The sequence below is a fragment of the Pantherophis guttatus genome, chromosome 10 (genome assembly GCF_059756535.1).
Source record: "Pantherophis guttatus breed Tessera chromosome 10, ASM5975653v1, whole genome shotgun sequence".
Taxonomy (NCBI): Eukaryota; Metazoa; Chordata; class Lepidosauria; order Squamata; family Colubridae; genus Pantherophis; species Pantherophis guttatus.
In genome coordinates, this window is record NC_142072.1 from 9,018,726 (window position 1) to 9,037,208 (window position 18,483).

Here is an 18,483-nt window from a genome sequence, read left to right on the forward strand (position 1 = left end):
TAATGCATTTAACATTTGAAGGATAGGACAAACGTCCATCGTTTTTAACCATTCAAACAACTTTATAATCATGAAAATAGGAATGCTTTTTTAAAAAAAAAATTGCCAAAAGATTTATATTTGAAAAGAGTAAGAAAGCAGGCTCTTCCTTTCTTATGATTTTTACACGCCATCCCAGAACTTCTTTGGGCAGCTTAGAATAAGCAAACAAAAAAGCAATTTCAGGCCAGGCCATAAAAATCCAAGCTTAGCATTAAAGCAAACGAACAGAAAACAGAAAAGGTGGAATGCAGACTTGGATTCCCAAAGGGAATCCTTTGTTTGTTAATATTTTCACATCCTGGTAGCCCTCAACCAAGGACTTTCCATGTTCTGGAGATCCCCCTTAGCAAAGTCAGCATCCCTTGTTGCCTAGAAAAATCCTACAGATGAAGGAGAACCTATAAGTCTCCCTACACTGGAAAAGTTACAAGTTTCTATATTTTGGTATAGGCCAGGGTTTTTTTTAGAGTGCAGGATATACCACAGAGCGCATGTGGAGCAGTGGTTAAGGAGTTTGGCTAGAAACCAGGAGACACTGAATTCTAGTCCCTCCTTAACAGGGGTGGGCTCCAAAAATTTTAGCAAGGGTTTTCTGCCTGGTTGCTGGGTGGGCATGGCTGTGATGGGCGTGGCCTAGTTGGGCTCCTGCACCATAATGTGGGGGCATTTTTACCCTCCCCGGGCTCCAGAGGCTTTCCTCGAGCCTCTGGGAGGACGAAAACGGCCTCCCCAGACTCTGGAGGCTCTCTGGAGGCCAGAAATGGCCCCGTTTCCAGCCTTCCCAAACTTCCGGTAGGCCTGTTTTTCACCCTCCCCAAGCCTCCGTGTGTGCCCTGCACTTACCTGCATACAAAATGGGCTGCGTGGGGACTCGTGGGAGGGGCAGGGCAGGTTGGGCAGGGCCAGCCAGGAGTGGGATTTGGGGGTTCTCCAAATGCACAGAATCTTAGCTAGAGGTTCTCCCGAACCCCTGCGAACCCCCAGCAGCCCCCCCTTCCCCAGCGCCAGTCTCTCTCAGCCCACTCCATCCCACATGGTGATTGTTGTGGAGAAAAATAGGAGGAGGAGGAAGGAGTGTTAGGTATGTTTGCTAACTTGAGTTACTTATAAAAATAATAAAGTAGGATATAAACAAACAAACAAAGAAATAAGGATCACTTTCACCAGCTGCTCGCTTCCCGTCTTGGGAATCTCCGCTGCCTCCTAAGGTGACCCAAGCTTCGGATTCGGATCCTGTTTCACCCCTTGAGAAGGCACTTTCCTGTTTACATTCTTCTGCACCCAGAATAATTCCTTGGATGGGAAACGGATCATCCTACTGATGTCGTTATTTGGCTTAGCTTTACTCAGGCCCCCAAGGGAGTTTCTGCATCTTTAAAGAGTTCCACAGAAGGGAGAATATGAGAGGAAGAAAGTAGCGACGTTTCCAGATTTGGCGATCACAGTTTTCAGAGCTGACGAACGCATCTGTCAGGCTGAAACAAAACAGATTTGGCTTCAGGCAGGCATTACTGGCAGACCTGGTTAGCAGTGGCCAGGTTCCATAGCTTGTTGAATAGTGAGGATGAAGACACAGATCAGGCTGCAGAGAAATGCACCCAAAACTGTTCAGATACTCAAACGAACTCAAGTTTACAGTTCATGGAGTACAGGTAGTCCTTGACTTATGACCATAACTCAGCCTGCCCATCACGGTCGTAAGTTATGATGGTCATACAGTGGATCACCCACATAGCCGAACCGATTTCACGACTTTTTTTGCAGCGGTTGTTAAGCATAATAGTTCACTATGAGCCAAAAAAAAAAGTAAATGCCAGTTTGGGGCAAAACTGGCCCATAATGATTCGCTTAACAACCACAGCAAAAAAAGGTCCTAAAATCCTAGTCAGGTAACTGTGGGATGCTGCAAATGACTGTAAATCGAGGCCACTTGCTGAGCGCCCAAAAGGAAGTCATGTAACCAGGATGGCGGCCATAAGAACTTCAGAATTGGGTTGTAAGGATGGTCTGTTATAACTCTGAAAGATTGTTAAGTGACTGGTCATAAATTGAGGATTACCTATATCTTTTTTTAAAATATAGGAGCCTTGTGGCTCATGTGGGATAAATATATATACAGGCATCCTTTCCTGGAATTTTCTGGGCAAAGGTTAAGTTAATTTTTATATTTAACAATCAGCTATCAGCTGGGATTGAAAGTATTCTCGCTTCTAATTTAGTTAGATTAATACTGCTCCTGCTGTACCAGCAGTGAGAATTTCTTTGTAATTTGCTTCCCTGCCTTCAATTCTGAATAGGTATATTGTAGGGGTCTTAAATTCAAAAGTATTCCCTGATGTTTGTGACCCAGGTTTATTTTTTCCACTCAACCTACCTCGCTGGGTTTGTCATGAGGGGAAAAAAGACAAACAGCATGCTGGCTGGGGAATTCTGGGAGTTAAAGTCCAAGCTACCAAGGTTGAGAAACATCTCATCGAAGCAGCCTTGAGCATCTTCGATGGAGGGCAGGATATTAGCATCAGAAAAGAAAAAAAAAATCTGTGAAAAGAGGCTTGCACTGTTTGGATGTAGCTATTGAAATGCCAGGACTGTACAAGATTCTGTACCAGTATGATTGCATTCTCACAAAATACAAAATATGATGTTGGTTAGGACTTTGGGGAGGCACTTAGCATGGTGAATGAATGAAGCCAAACTGCTAATGCAAAAAATCTGTGTAGTGTCTGGGCTTATCTGATGCAGAAAAGGCTGCTGGGTGGGAGCAAGATGGAGGAAGAGCTTCAAACTGGACAACCGTCAGTTTGCAAGGCATATCTTGATTGATTTTGGCTCTTTGAGGTTGGTCCAGACAAGAACCAGAACAATGAATCCTAGCTCCACGTCTCCTGCAAGGTTGCCTTAAGGGAATCTTGCAAGACTGGAAGTATTTCTCTCCTCCTTTCCTTCTAGGAAAAGGTCCCTTCTGAAATACTTCCCGCAACCTTCCTCCCTCTGTGGACTGACTCATCTTTTGCATGACTATGATCAAATCTACAGCTCTTCCTCCCCTCTCCAAGGTCATTCCCACTTCCCATTACAGACACAGCTTGACATAGGAGCCGATGCTTGAGTTGAGGCAAAATGCACAGCTTTGGCAGGATTTAGTCTTTGAAAGTGGGTCTCGGCTCACCATGTTCCTTTTTGGCTTTTCCCCCAACAGTGGCACCATCTCTCCCCGCACGACCCCCAGCAGCTCTCCGTCCTTGAGAAAGCGTCTCCTGCAACTGCCTGCCCGACCGGCTCCAGAGCCACTTTCGGAGACTATGGTGGAAAAGGGCACTGATAACCCTGCCGAGCGGGGGCCTCTGACTGCCACCCCTCAAGGCAACCCCGTCAACTACCCGCTCAGTGGGCGCAGCTTTATCCGCAACAACAAGGTACAGTTGGGGGAAGATGTGGAGGCAGATAAAACGGTGCCTTTTTTCAAGATCTCACTGTTGAGCTGCTTAGCCAGTGCGGGTCCTTTTGATTTATTTATTTATATTTCTAAACTTGCCCATCTCCTTCAAAGGGGGAGGGGGGCTCTGAGTGGCGTACAATGTAATATAACCGATACATAAAACAACATAGAAAAATTAACTACTTCTTCTTGTGCCATATCCATCATGTTGACAGTGGTGATCATTTTGGCGATCCTATTTTTATCAGCAACCGCACGAAAAAGTGCTGTGGAGTTTTGTCCAAACTAATCCCATTGATTTTGAAGCCATGATGTTCTTCTGCCTGGATCTTGTTTGCCTTCAATCTTTCCCTGGAGAATTAAGTGAAGCGTGCCGTATTTTTCTGGGTGTTGCATCACACGTCTGAAATATTCTAACTTTCGCTTTTTAATGGTTTTGATGATTTCCCTTGGCTTTCCCAGGCGGTTAATCACCTCATTTGTGATTTTGTCAACCCAGCTTATACGTAACAGCCGCCTGTAAATCCACATTTCAAATGCTTCTAGTCTCTTCAAGTGGCTTTCTGTCAGAAACCAACCCTCTGCTCCGTAGAGCATAATACAAAAGATGTAACATCTGACAAGCCTGATTTTCAATTTTAGGCTTATGTCGTGACTGCAGAAGAACTTTTTCATTTTGAAGAATGCTGTTCGAGCTTTCTCTATCCTTGTCTTCACTTCAGTGGTCATGTCCTCCCAGCTTTAAAAATTAACTGTAAACTTTTTTAAAAAAATTATGCACTTCTCATCACCTGGCAGCCCTTTGAAATAGGCAGAGGCTCTGCAAGAAATGGTGAAAGTCTCGTATTGATTTATAAGGTATAATAACAGAATCCTGAAAGGCAGACAGCATTTCCCTCTCTCTCTTAAACAGTGTGCTGCCCCGGTCCCCTCACACACACACAGCAGTACAACAAGAGGTCACCTGTAGATCCCTCCAAACAGGTTGGGGTTGAGGCCCTTGGAAAGAGCCTCTGTTGTGCAGGTCCGGATTCCAAGCTCAGTATAGCAAGAGTCACTGAGTAACAGTCCAATATACACACACGAAATCCAGGAAGGCAGTCCAGGAATCAAAAGAGGCACGGCACGAGCAAACACGAACTGGACATGTTGTTCCAGCAACACTCAAGTCCTGGGGGCAAGGTTAAGTAGGCAATGCCGGTGCAGCCCTTCATGAGAAGCGAAGTTGCCTCCTCTTGAGTAATCTATTTCCTGACAGAACAATCAGTGGAACAACTTGCCTCCAGAAGTGATTGCTCCATCACTGGAAGTTTTTAAGTAGAGACCGGCTAACCCTTTGTCTGAAATGGTATCGGGGTGATGACTAACCTTTTTGCCATCGTGTGCCAAAAGCGGGTGGAGTGCAGGGGGGGTCAAACACGCACATGCCACACCCAACATGCATGCGCGCGTGATCCTCCCATGCTTCCCCCGCTTTTGGCACGTCATGGCACAGTGGGCCTGGTAGACCCGGTTTTCACTCTTCCCCAGGCTCCAGAGCCTTTCTAGGAGCCTGGGGAGGGCGAAAACGGCCTTCCCCAGAGGCCCTCTGGAGGCTGGAAATGGCCCGTTTGCTGACTGGTGGGCCCAGAAGGCCCAAAAATCAGCGCACTGGAGCTGAGCTCACGTGCCCACCGATATGGCTCCTTGTGCCACCTGTGGCACGCGTGCCATAGGTTCGCCATCACGGATATAGGGCCATGATGGTGAACCTATGGCACGTGTGCCTAAAGTGGCACGCGTAGCCATGTCCGCCCAGCACGCGCGGCCTTGCCTGTTTGCCTTCCAGGTTTCTGCCGTACATGCACGCACAACAATCAGGTGTCCTTCACGCATATGGCAGTGCCAAAAATCAGCCTGCGCATGCGTGCTGGCCAGCTGATTGTTGGCCGCGCATATACGCTAGAAGCCAGAAGTTTGGCTTTTTCCAGAGCACAATCCCTTAGTGCACACAGCAGTGCCGAAAAGTGGCCTGTGCATGCGTGCCAGCCAGCTGATCATCGGGCGCACATACGCGCTAGAATCCAGAAGTTTGGCTTTTCCAAATTGCAGCCCCGATGAGCGCGCCTGCACGCGCATGATGCTTTTGCGCGACCTTTTCGGTTCGCCATCACTGGTATAGGGTTTCCTGCCTGAGTGGGGATGGGGGGGTTGGACTAGAAGACCTCCAAGGTCCCTTCCAACTCTATTATTCTATGTTCTGAGTGGAATTCAGCTCCTGGTAATAGCATAGTTCTGTGCAGTTTTCCTGGCTACCATGCAGAAATGTTTGCCCATTCTCTTCTTCTGAGTTACTTTTTCAATTTCCCACCAATCTTTGCTGATCATCTCTCAGCCACGATCCAACATTTTCACTGATTTGGAGGCCACCAAATGCTGCTACTACCCGACTGGACATTTAAACATATATTACTCTGTTATTTTTTTTGCTCTTAGCTGACCGGCGTTGTGCTTGTCTCCTCTCTGCTCTACGTGTCCTTGGATCAGGAGGAGGTGTGGACTCCACCTCCTTCTCATTGCTAACAGGCGGTAGCTACTCCTGGTTCTTGCCTGGAGCCTCCTGGCCAATTTGGTACAGCTGGGGCTTGCCTCCCTCAATCTCAGCCTGTTGCTCATCTGATGACCCAGCTTGCATTCTCTGAACCCTGAATCTGACCAATTCTTGGCTCTACGCTTTCCTTTGCAGACTCACCCTCCTCCTCTTAATTGCATCTGGAGAGGGGTCCATCAGGGGGCAGATCCATGACATAAGAAATAAGAGCCTTGGTGGCGCAGCAGACTAAAGTGCTGTTAAATAGCACCAGCTGCCTGCAATTACCGCAAGTTCAAATCTCACCAGGCTCAAGGTTGACTCAGCCTTCCATCCTTTCGAGGTAGGTAAAATGAGGACCCGGATTGTGGGGGCAATAAGATGACTTTGTATAAAAAAGAACACCGCTTGGCGGGGGAAGGGGAGCAAAGCCCTACTAAGCAGGTATATACAAAAGTATGAAGGCTATTGCTTAACGCATTGTAAGCCACCCTGAGTCTCTGGAGAAGGGTGGCATATAAATCGAACCAATAAATAAATAAACAAACAAACAAACAAACAAATAAATAAATAAATAAACAAACATGCAGTGGTACCTCGATACTCATCCTTAATTGGTTCTGGGAGGTGCAATGAGTACCAAAAACGATGAGTACTGAACAAGTTTTTCCCCAGAAGGAATAATGTAGTGTAATGTAATGTAATGTAGTGAGTCACAAGGCAGCAGATCCTGACAAGTTTTAGCTTGTGCATTGAGTGCCAAAGAAACTACGAGTACCAGGGCAAAATTTTCACGTCAAAATGCGTTGAGTGCCAAATTCAGTGCATTTCAAAGCAGTCGAGTATCCAGTCGAGTACCTTTATACTAAAAACCATCAATGTAGGGCAGTCCTCATTTTCCTTCTCATACATTCCTGTTTTCCCGGGCAACATTCATGTATTACCAAAAGTTGCTATGGACTGACTTTCCCCAAGATCTTCTCTGTACTTCTCTACACCACCAGTGATGGTTAATAGGGCCCAGAATGGTGGACTTCTTCCATTGGAGATTCTAGATTGCAAAAGGAACTCTCCCAAAAATTACATTGAGATCTTCATTGCTTGGTTTTTTTTGCTTCAGTTATCTTGTTTGTTTGTTAAAGGTACTTCAAAGATGCTGGTTTAATTTGACCTTTTTCCAGAGATACGTTTTTCTGTTTTTTTCTTCTACTTTTTAAAACAAGTGTTTATTATATATGCATAATCAATATAAAATATATTATTATATTACATTACATTACATTGCATTATATTTTATTTTATTAATAATCTATATAGGCACTCCTTGTTTAGCAACCACAATTGGGACCAGCAACTCTGTTGTTAAGCAAAATGGTCATTGAGTGAAACTGTGACTGCATTTATGATCTTTCTTCAGCTTTCTTTTGCTTTGCAGATTTGCAAAGTTTATAAATGCAAAGATTGGTTTCAAAGTTACTTTTTCATCACCAATCTAACTGAACAGTTAGATTAATAAAATCTACTAATAAAATTAATAAATCCACTACTTTGTTTAAGCCAGTTTTGCCAATCAGTCAGGTTTCAAAACAACTTTGGACATGTGTCCTTCCTGCGAAGAATTCTAACTTTTTCTTTTCTTTTCTCTTTTTTTCAGAAAATGCAGAGCTGGTACAGTGTAAGTAGATGACAATGATGATGTTTTTTGAATCCTGCCTTTTATATATAACTTTTATATATAATTCAAAGCAGTGAATAAACCTAATATTCCTTCCTCTTCAAGAGCCGAGGTGGTGCAGTGGTTAGAGTGCAGTACTGCAGCTACTTCAGCTGACTGCTAGTTCAGCAGATCAGCGGATCAAATCTCACCGGCTCAAGGTTGACTCAGCCTTCCATCCTTCCGAGGTGGGTAAAATGAGGACCCAGATTGTTGGGGGCAATAGGCTATTTAGTATACTGTCTTTGGTGTAAGCCGCCCAGAGTCCTCGGAGAGTGGGCGGCATAGAAATATGACAAATAAATAAATAAATCTTCCTATTTCCCGTCCTGAGCTCCAGTTCCTTGTCCCAGCTTCTGCCAACTTAGCAGTTCGAAAGCACGTAAAAAATGCAAGTAGAAAAAATAGGGACCACCTTTGGTGGGAAGGTAACAGCGTTCCGTGCGCCTTTGGCGTTGAGTCATGCCGGCCACATGACCACGGAGATGTCTTCGGACAGCGCTGGCTCTTCGGCTTTGAAATGGAGATCAGCACCGCCCCATAGAATCGGGAACGACTAGCACATATGTGCAAGGGGAACCTTTACCTTTACTTTTTAACTTAAAAGATCTTACCAAGGGGGCCCCTATAAATACTGTGATCATATGTCCTTTTTTATAAAAGGCAGTCCTTTATTTCAAGAATCTGACCTTTAGATTTCTTTAATTATTCATTTCCTGGGTTTTGCTCTTGATTTTTTTTGGGATAAAGCAAAATTATGAACCTTTTTAAAAAATCTTTATGAACCTCTTTCACACTCGCCTCACTTTCAGGTCTGACCTTTAATATTTTTCCAAGAAAATATAGTTGCTTCATCTGTAGTGTTCAGTAGAATTCACTTTACTTGAATCACTCGATGGAGTTAATTTCCTTTGCATGTTTACCCAGAAACTGGATTCATTGCTGCTTATCGCAGTTGCCTGAAAGAAATACAACTCTGCATTTCAAGGGACATTTTCTTCCCTTTGCAAGATAAGGCAGGGGGGAAAAAAAGAAAGAATTTGTTTCCTTACTAGATTCCCCGCTAAGATTTAGTGGAAATCCTAGGTGAATTGTTTGGCAACACCTCCAATCCCCCAGCTTTTCTTTTAAGTTAACTTCAGTACTTTTTGACATTTGTTGAACCCTGAAGTGCAAAAGGAGGTTTAGAGATTCTTCTTCTGCTTCTGCTGGTGATGACTTTATAAAGTTATCTTTGTGTTCCGTTTAGAACTGAAGCAGACCGTGGTAAATTGCATTTGGGATTGGAAGACTAGCTCTGAAGAACCATTGCTCTGTGCCACTGGAAGGGTGTCCTGCCATTTCTAGCTTGGGTTATGTTTGCGAAGTCAGTACTTAGGTATTTGTTTTGGAAATTCGTCCTGGCGTCTGGTCAGATGATTCCCCCAAGGCAGCTTTCAGATTGTTTATGTTCAATGACGAGAAGGTGTTGCCTGATGGAGTTTTGTTTATTTTAGAAAATGAAACAGTCAAAAAGAATATTTAAATAAACTAATCTGATTGAGCTGAAAGGGGGGAGAAGCACCAAGAGATTGTCTAGCGGCTGTTTGCAGTCACGATGGTGACAAAACAGCATTTTTTTTTTCAAAACAAGTTTTTTTTTTAATATACATATCAATGCCTGAATAGTGTGATACCTGGATATCAGTGGTGAAATCCAATTTTTTTTACTGCCGGTTCTGTGTGCGTGGCTTGGTGGGCATGGCAGGGGAAGGATATTGCAAAATCTCCATTCCCACCCCACTCTGGGACCAGCCAGAGGTGGTATTTGCCGGTTCTCCGAACTACTCAAAATTTGCACTACCGGTTCTCCAGAACCTGTCAGAACCTGCTGGTTTATCCATCTGCAAACGGATGCTCTGGGTTCTGTAATGGAGCCTTCCCATTAGGGTCAAAGCTCATGGCAATCCACAAAGCAGATCACCCACATGATCAACCCAATCTTTTGACATTTTTCATGGTGGTCGTGAAGCAAACGCCACGGTCATAAAATGAACCCATTGTTTGCTATAAAGGTATATAAAAATAAATGGCAGGTTTTTGGCAAAAACATCGCAAAACGCAGTTGGGTGACTGCGGAGCTGCAAACCGCCATAAATGTGGGCTAGTTGCCAAGTGTCTGAAAGGCACTCAGGTGATCAGTTGTGTGTGTGTGTGTGTGTGTGTGTGTGTGTGAGAGAGAGAGAGAGAGAGAGAGAAAGAGAGAGAGAGAGAGAGAGAGAGAGGGAGGGAGGGAGGGAACTGGCTGTTAGAATTTTGGAACCCGATCAAGAGTCACCTTGGTGAGGTCTGTCATAGCTTCAGATGGTAACTAAACATCTGGTCATAATTCAAGGGCCGCCTATACCTACAGAAGTCATGGGTTCTCCATCTCTGGAGGATTTTTGACAGCCACATCTCGGAGGAAGTTGAATTATTTTCCCAGCACATTGCAGATGGTTAGATTGGATAACCCATGTGGTCCCTTCCGACTTCACAATTCTATGATTCTATTCTAATTATTATTATTATTATTATTTTGCGATCCTGGTTTGGTTCTGCGCCCTACTTGGCTTTAGATATCCCAGTAGATGGTTCTTGGAGGTCAGGTGAAAAACAGGCAGAACCATTGCTGGCTGGCCCAGGTTTGATTTGGAGCAGAGGTGAATCCTCACATCTGTCTCTGTGACCGGAGTTATAGGCATCTAAATTCCACACTGGCTGCGTTCACACGGCATGCCAAATTTTAGTAGTTAAGTTTTAGTAGTTTAGTATTTGTGGTCTGCTCTGCCCCCTCAATTTATGGCTCGGTGCATTGAACAGAGACGGGGGTTTCATTCAGGAATCCGGTTAAGTGGGTTGTGTGAATGCAGCCATTGGCATTCCAGGCATGTTCAGGACTCCTTTCTCATACACCCCCACTTAATAGCAGCCTCCCTTCCGATCTCCTGGATTTTTTTTGAAAGACAGGGCTCTCTTCGCCAAGATTACAGATTATGCTTCTGCTGTTTCCTTTGGCAGGGCAAAACTTCCGTCTGCGGGCAGGAAATGGTTAAGTGCAGCCTGACACCCATCTCCCCACCCACCCCCTTTGTTTCCTGTAAGCAACACCCAGGCGCCCTCAGCCAATGGCCGGGTAGCGTAACTGGAGCTCTCCTTGAAGAGGGGGGGGCGTGTTTCCAGTTGTGCCTTTCAGGGCTCCTGGAAAAAAAAAAAAAACTTTCCAGGCCCCCCCCCTCCGTTCTCTTTTTCTGATGATCACCAGTTTCTGCCCAGTTGTCTTTCCCACCCATCTCTGCCAACAGGATTCCCTGCCTCTGGGAAAAAAAAAACCCCGAATCTTCTTCTACCTGCAAAGCAACTTTCTTTTATCTTCAAAGGTCCAAATTTTCCCTCCCGTCTTTTTCTTGTTCCAAACTTTTAAACCCTTCTTTGGATTCTCGTCTTTTGAACTTTGCGCACTCTGGCCTGTCCCCACCTTTGTTTTTTTCTCGCCTACCCTTAAAACCCCTTCCTGGGCTGAGCCTGCAGCCATCCTGTTCTCTTACCTTTCTTGTGCCGCTGGCAGTCAGACTTTTCCCGTAGTTGGTTCGTCCATCCTTCCCTTCCCCTCCCCACCAGCTGCAACAGCTCCCTCCTCTTTGTCCAAAACTATCAGGATGTGGTCTGAAACCCTTTGCCTTCTGGATCATGGCTGGTCTTGCTCGCTATGACAAAACTAGGTTTGACTCGCATGCTGCTGGCAGCTGTTTCATCCAGACAAAGTAAGAGGTACAGATCCTTTCCTTCCTTCCTTCCTTCCTTCCTTCCTTCCTTCCTTCCTTCCTTCCTGCCTGCCTGCCTGCCTGCCTGCCTGCCTGCCTGCCTTCCTTCCTTCCTTCCTTCCTTCCTTCCTTCCTTCCTTCCTTCCTTCCTTCCTTCCTAGATGATTCTCTCTCTCTCTCTCTCCCTCCCTCCCTCCCTCCCTCCACCCCACTCCTTGATAAATGTTCTGGTGTTCCTCCTTTACTTTCCCACCAATTCCACAAATGAGTAATATGTAATTTTCCTCCGCTAGAATGTGTGTGTGTGTGTGTGTCTGTAGTATGATTACAGGGCTAATAAATGGAGAATGCACTTTTATGCGCTTGGGAAAGAGAGGAAGGGAGGGAGGGAGGAAGGAAGGAAGGAATTTTATTAGGTTACAAATGAAAAAACACACTGTGGAAATGGATGAGAAAATGGTGTGGTGCAGTGGTGAAAGTGTCGAATTAAGACCAGGGAGATCCAGGTCCTAGCCCACCTCTTAGTCCTGGATGACTTTTGGCCAATCCCTCTCTCTCAGGCCAAGAACCAGTGTGGGAGAGTGGTGAGGATGCTGGATGAGGAGTGAGAAGATCCAGGTTCAAATCTAGGTTCTTGAGCCATGGAAGCTCTTTGGGGTGAGTCCCCCTGCCTCAGCCCAAGAGCCACTGTGGAGTAATGGCCACCGTGGAGTAATGGAGAAGATGCTGGACTAGGAGTGGAGAGAAACACATTCTAGTTCTCAGCCACAGAAGCTTCCTGGATAACTTTGGGCCAGTCTTCCCTTGTCAACCCTATCTTCATTACTGGTTTGTTATGGGAGAAAAATAGGACAATGCTATGTATGCACCTTTATGCTTCTAAACACAAGTCAAGATATAAATCTAACAAGTAACAAGGGATTGAGGCACCCAGTTCACAATTCATGCCCTTGATTTTGTTCAGGACCTCTCTTTTTCCCTCCTTGAGATAATCAGCCCCTGTTTCACATAGCAACAGATAATCAATCAGCTGTTGAGTTCACACCACCATATAAACAGACCAACTAAAGATATAACACTAGCGCAGTGTGTTAACTTTTGTTAATAGGTGTTTTATTTTGGTTTTGTGGGTTGGCCTATGTTATGAATTCGACCTGCTTGGCTCATTTCGGGTCCAGTGTATTGTACAGAATCCAGAAAATGGGTTAGTTTTAGTAATCAGCCTCAGAGTGTTGTGTGAACCTAGCAAAAATAGTATAGTGCAGGAAAGAGCTATTTTCAGATCTTCATTACCAAGCACTGTGGGCAGTCTTTTTTATTATTATACAATTTTTTATTATTTTATAATATAGCATACAAAGAGAATACAAAAGAAAATAGTAGGGAAATTTGGGAAGGGAAAAGGGAAATAGATAGTGGGGGAAAGCAGGGGGAAAAAGAAAAAAAAAGAGCCTTGGTAGTACAGTGGTCTAAAGCACCCTGTTATTAAGAACAGCTGCCTGCAATTACTGCAGGTTCGAATCTCGCCAAGGCTCAAGGTTGACTCAGCCTTCCATCCTTTCTAAGGTAGATAAATTGAGGACCCAGTTGTGGGGGCAATAAGCTGACTTTGTATAAATATACAAAAGAATGAAGGCTATTGCTTAACGCATTGTAAGCCGCCCTGAGTCTCCGGAGAAGGGCGGCATATAAATCAAATTTTAAAAAAAGGCATTGACTTCCGACTCCTTTGGTGCAGTAGAATAAGGCATTAACATCTAACCTCAACTTTTTTACTTTTACATAATAGTATAAACTAGCCATTTCTATAACAACAAATCTATCTAATCGGTAAAGCCCCAAATCAAAGTTTCAGGAAGGGCAGGATTAACGTCTTTTTAAAAAGTAATAACAGACACAATCTCATTCTTTTGCAACTCTTATCTACTTGGTGAAAACATTACTGTCAGACCCATATAGCAAATTTCTTGCCTAGAACCTACCGTGTTTCTCTGAAAATAAAACCTATCCTGAAAATAAGCCCTACCATGTTTTTTGCCCGTGCGCCTAATATAAACCTTATCCCCCAAATAAGCTCTACTTAAGTGCCTGTGCAGCTGGCCAGCCACCCATTCCTTCTGGTTGCTTGTGGTGCCCTGGCCCTGAGGTGAGGCGGGGGTGGAGCTGTCCCATGCCCTCCGTACTGACTTACCTCAGGGAAGTGAGGCGAGACAGGTATTGGGGCGTGGGTGGCCTGGTTGAGGGGGCCCTGAGGTAAGCTGGTGCGGGGCACATGCTGAAGTGGGTGGGCCTCCCATGTCCTCTTAAACTACATGGGGGGGAAAAAGACCCCCCCCCAAAAAATAAGCCCTAGTGCTTATTTTGGAGCCCAAAAGAAAATAAGACCAGGTCTTATTTTGGGGGAAACATGGTACTTCCCTATAAAGTGGTAGAAGTGGCTATATACTGTAGATCTTCTTCTCTGAATTGGGCATTTTGTCCAGAAAGGACCTAGTCCAGCAGATGTGACTGTGTTGTTGATTGTCTAAATCATCTGGAGTGTGTGCCAGGCTGGAAAGGCTGGTTGAGCTTGACGGTAAGAAGGTCAAATCATCCTAAGGCCTCTGTTTATATGTATTGGCAGATGCTGAGTCCCACCTACAAGCAACGCAACGAAGACTTTCGCAGGATCTTCAAAGGGCTGCCTGAAGCTGAGCGTCTTCTTGTAGGTGAGGCCATGAGAGGAGATAAGGGTTGGGAATGGCTTGTGCTTGGATCTAAATAACAGGGTGGGTGAACTGAGCAAATAGAATCACTTACCGGAGCTTGTTGTTATTAGTTGCGAAGTTGTGTCCGACCCATCACGACCCCATGGACAACATTCCTCCAGGCCTTTCTGTCCTCTACCATCCCCCGGAGTCCATTTAAGCTCACGCCAACTGCTTTAGTGACTCCATCCAGCCACCTCCTTCTCTGCCATCCCTTTCTTCTTTTGCCCTCCATCTTTCCCAGCATTAGGCTCTTCTCCAGTGAGTCCTTCCTTCTCATTAGGTGGCCAAAGTATTTGAGTTTCATCTTCAGGATCTGGTCATCTAAAGAGCAGTCAGGGTTGATCTCCTCTAGGACTGACCGGTTTGATCGCCTTGCAGTCCAAGGGACTCGCAGGAGTCTTCTCCAGCACCATAGTTCAAAGGCCTCAATTCTTTGACGCTCAGCCTTCCTTATGGTCCAACTTTCACAGCCATACATTGCAACTGGGAAAACCATAGCCTTGACTATACGCACTTTTGTTGGCAGGGTGATGTCTCTGCTTTCTAGTATGCTGTCTAGATTTGCCATAGCTTTCCCCCCCAGGAGCAAGCGTCTTTTAATTTTAATCGGCAGTGATTTTGGAGCCCAGGAAAATAAAATCTGACTTTATATAGGTCAGAATAGGCAAGGGTATTCTGTATGACCTCAATGGAAGGCTAAGTTGGACTTTGAAGAAGCAGGAGAAAAAGGGTATTGACACTTTGGAGTTGGCGAAAGCTCCTGAGAATACTACGGATAGCCAAGAACACAAATGGACTTTCAAACAAAGCAAATCCAGTGCTGTCACTTGAAGCACAAATGATCAGGCTTAAATTATTCTACTTTGGACACATAGTGTGAAGACCCAGATCTCTGGAGAAGACTCTAACACTTGGAAAGAGGACAACCATCAGCAAAGGTGTAAGGACTCAGTTCGAGTGGCGATGGCTCCATCCTTGGAAGACCTGAAAGACCTAGTTAGGGTCAGATCATCTAAGAGAAAAATCTACCTATGCGGTTGCTAAGAGTTAACACCGACTTGATGACACAATTGGTTATCACTCATTGATGACTGCGTAAAGATGGTGGAATAAATCATTGGGGAACGATTGGGAACAACTTTGGAAAGTGTGGGAAATAATGAAACGGCAAGGGGGGAAAAATTCAGTGTTTCTCCTCATCTTTCTTTCAGTTTCGGGCAGTGGTGAAATTCAAATTTTTTTACTACCGGTTCTGTGGGCGTGGCAGGGGAAGGATACTGCAAAATCTTCATTCCCACCCCACTCTGGAGCCAGCCAGAGGTGGCACTTGACGGTTCTCCAAACTACTCAAAATTTCCGCTACCAGTTCTCCAGAACCTGTCAGAACCTGCTGAATAGCACCCCTGGGTTGGGAGCTGGAAGTCCTGTGGGTAATTTCCAACCCTGGAATGCTTGCCACTTCAGAGGTTTATGATAGTCTTCAAATAACTCGACATTCCAGAGGGTTGCAAAGGATGGAATTATAAGGGGAAAGAACTGGAGTTATCATGTTTAGGCATGTTTGCATGCCTCAGGTTTTTCAAAAGCACTGGTGGTTCGTAATTGTTATTGTCACAGCCATGTTCAGCCTTCCTTTTTTTTTCTTCTTCTTTTTTGATTGCTGGCTATCTCTGGCTATCAGTTACAAAGTCCACTGCTGCAGTTGTGTGACGTGCAAAAAACACAGCTGATTTTAGCTTTGCCTAGGATCAGGGGTGAAATGCTCCCGGTTCGGACCGGATCTCCCGATCCGGTAGCGATGGCAGCGGGTGGTTCAGAGAACCAGTAGCAAAAATCCCTTCCCCCCCCATGCCCAGCTGAGCCGCGCGATCATCAGAGGCTGTTTTTTTAACTTTTAAAAGCATTTTTTCCTGCAACCTCTTCGGCTGAAAAAATGCTTTTAAAAGTAAAAAAAAAAGCCTCTGACGATCCCAGCTGAGTTGCCTGATCGTCAGAGGCTTCTAAAAGCATTTTTTTCTGCAACCTCTTAAGGTTGTAGAAAAAATGCTTTTAAAAGTAAAAAAAAAAAACAAAAAACTTGGCCACGCCCACCCAGTCACATTATCCCCACCGCCAAGCCACGCCCACAGAATTGGTAGTAACAAATTTTACATTTCACCACTGCCTAGGATAGTGTTTTGGTGGCATAGTTAGTGTTGTGTGTCGGTCAGGGGTGAAATTTACTTACTTTCGCTACCGGTTACAAATGTGAGCGCTCGCGTGCACCTCCTCCACACATGTGTAGAGCCTTCTGCGCATGTGCAGAGGGTCAAAAATGGGACATGATGACATCTGGGCGGGTGGGCAGAGCCTCCCGGCGCTACCGGTTCACCCAAGCCGGATTGAACCGGCTGAATTTCACCACTGGTGTCGGTTTAGTTTGTAGTTCAGAGGGTGGGACATAAAACTGGGTTCCCAACTAAGTTGCTCAGTGTGTGAGCATAGCCAATGTACAGGTAGGCCTGAACGTGCAAGCAGTTGCTTAGCAACGATTCAAAGTTATGATGGAAAAATACTCCAGATCTGAAGTTCCAATGGCTATTGCTGTGTCCACCCCCACCACCCCATGTTACAAAATTGCATTTTGGGCAAAACCAATTTCCATTTGCGGCCATTTGCATGTGACCACAATCGACAACATTTTTTTTTCCACCCAGGAAATTGATGTTTACTTCTCATTTCTGTCAAATTGGAAATTGGTGTTTTACTTCTCGTTTCTGCCCATGGTGGACAATTGGTTCACTTTAAAAATTGCACCATTTGCATAGCAACCACCGTGTCTGCTATATGACCATGCAAAAAAGTCAAATAGTCATGTGATGATCCTCTTAATGACTGGGCAGGATTTACAACCCTAATTTTGGGCTGAGTTGCAGTCATAAATTGAGGATTACCCTGTATCTGAAATAAAAGTGTCGGAACTTGGATGAGTATCTCTGCACCTGCAGCCCCCTTAGTACCAGGCTGCAAGGATAATCTCCTAATTTTAATTTGTAGTTTCTGTGTCTTCCTTTCCATGCCACCCACCCACCCCCAACATCTCCTGACTCCTTAGATTACTCCTGTGCGTTGCAGCGTGACATCCTCCTTCAAGGACGGCTTTATCTATCGGAGAATTGGATCTGCTTCTACAGCAATATCTTTCGATGGGAGACCACGGTAAATGCTCCATCCAGGACTCTTCTGATTGCTTTTAGCTCTTCCTCTCCTGGCCACTGACCTCTGTGTCACCTTCCATGATAGATCTCCATCCAGCTCAAGGAGGTGATATGCATTAAGAAGGAGAAAACCGCCAAGCTGATCCCCAACGCCATTCAGATTTGCACAGAGACCGAGAAGGTGAGACCGTTGCATATCCCCTAAGAATCCAAGCCTGGGGATAGATAATTATCATTTCCAAGATGCTGCATTTTATAATCTGCCAGCAAAGGGGCCCCAGTCTCTGATTTTCTTCAGGTGTTGTAAAACTGGGCTTTATTTGTAATCTGTTCTTACTGATTACCATGAATGGTTGCAGGAACTGGGCATGGCTAGTCTGGTGCTCGGACTGATGCAGCAGGCAATGGGATACGTCAGTCCGAGCATGACGCAGCAGGCAATGGGAGCGATGGCAGCGGCTTTTTCGGCGACCTCTGAAGGTCTGGGACGCTGTGTGGGTGGGCAGGGAAAGCGAGCAGTGACCGGGCTACTGGTTCGGGGGAGTAGCCAGCCAGTGGTCGCTACCAGTTTGGCGACCCAGGCCAAATTACCGCTACCGGTTCACCTGAACCGGTGCGAACTGGTAGAAACCCACCCCTGGAGACTTCCCATCCTTGTTCTAGACCAGTGTTTCTCAACAGTAGCAATATGAAGATGTGTGGACTTCATCTCCCAAAATTCCCCAGAATAGCCATTCTGAAGCTACACACGAATGCTCAGTACCACTGGGAAAAAAAACAGGGTGTCTGGAGCCCAACCAAAGAATTTTCAGCCTTTCTCTGTCCCAGCTTCCTGTTCTCTTTTCCTGACTTTTCAAAGCTTTGGGGGCACATGATGGACCTTCTGCATGGTGTAAATATTTGAATAGATTTTTACCCGTGAATCTGGGTTATCTTTCTTCCTAGGAAATGAGGCAATTTTGTGCAAGAAGAGAGCCTAACTGACTGATA

The 18,483-nt window shown here is 45.2% G+C and overlaps 1 protein-coding gene and 1 long non-coding RNA gene across 2 annotated transcripts in view; one reads left to right on the forward strand and one right to left on the reverse strand.

The window, feature by feature from the left end:
* The window catches only part of GRAMD1A (GRAM domain containing 1A), a 63,405-nt gene that overhangs the window by 12,763 nt on the left and 32,159 nt on the right, over nucleotides 1-18,483 (forward strand). Inside the window, 5 exon segments of the mRNA XM_087876387.1 lie at nucleotides 3,242-3,458; nucleotides 7,705-7,725; nucleotides 14,170-14,254; nucleotides 17,391-17,494; nucleotides 17,579-17,674. Of these exon segments, the coding sequence (XP_087732513.1) occupies nucleotides 3,242-3,458; nucleotides 7,705-7,725; nucleotides 14,170-14,254; nucleotides 17,391-17,494; nucleotides 17,579-17,674 (523 nt within the window).
* LOC148112389 (uncharacterized) lies at nucleotides 42-11,557 on the reverse strand. The gene is made up of 2 exons (XR_015729462.1): nucleotides 11,331-11,557; nucleotides 42-1,517 (listed from the first exon to the last, which is right to left on the reverse strand). It is a non-coding gene; the product is annotated as an uncharacterized LOC148112389 (long non-coding RNA).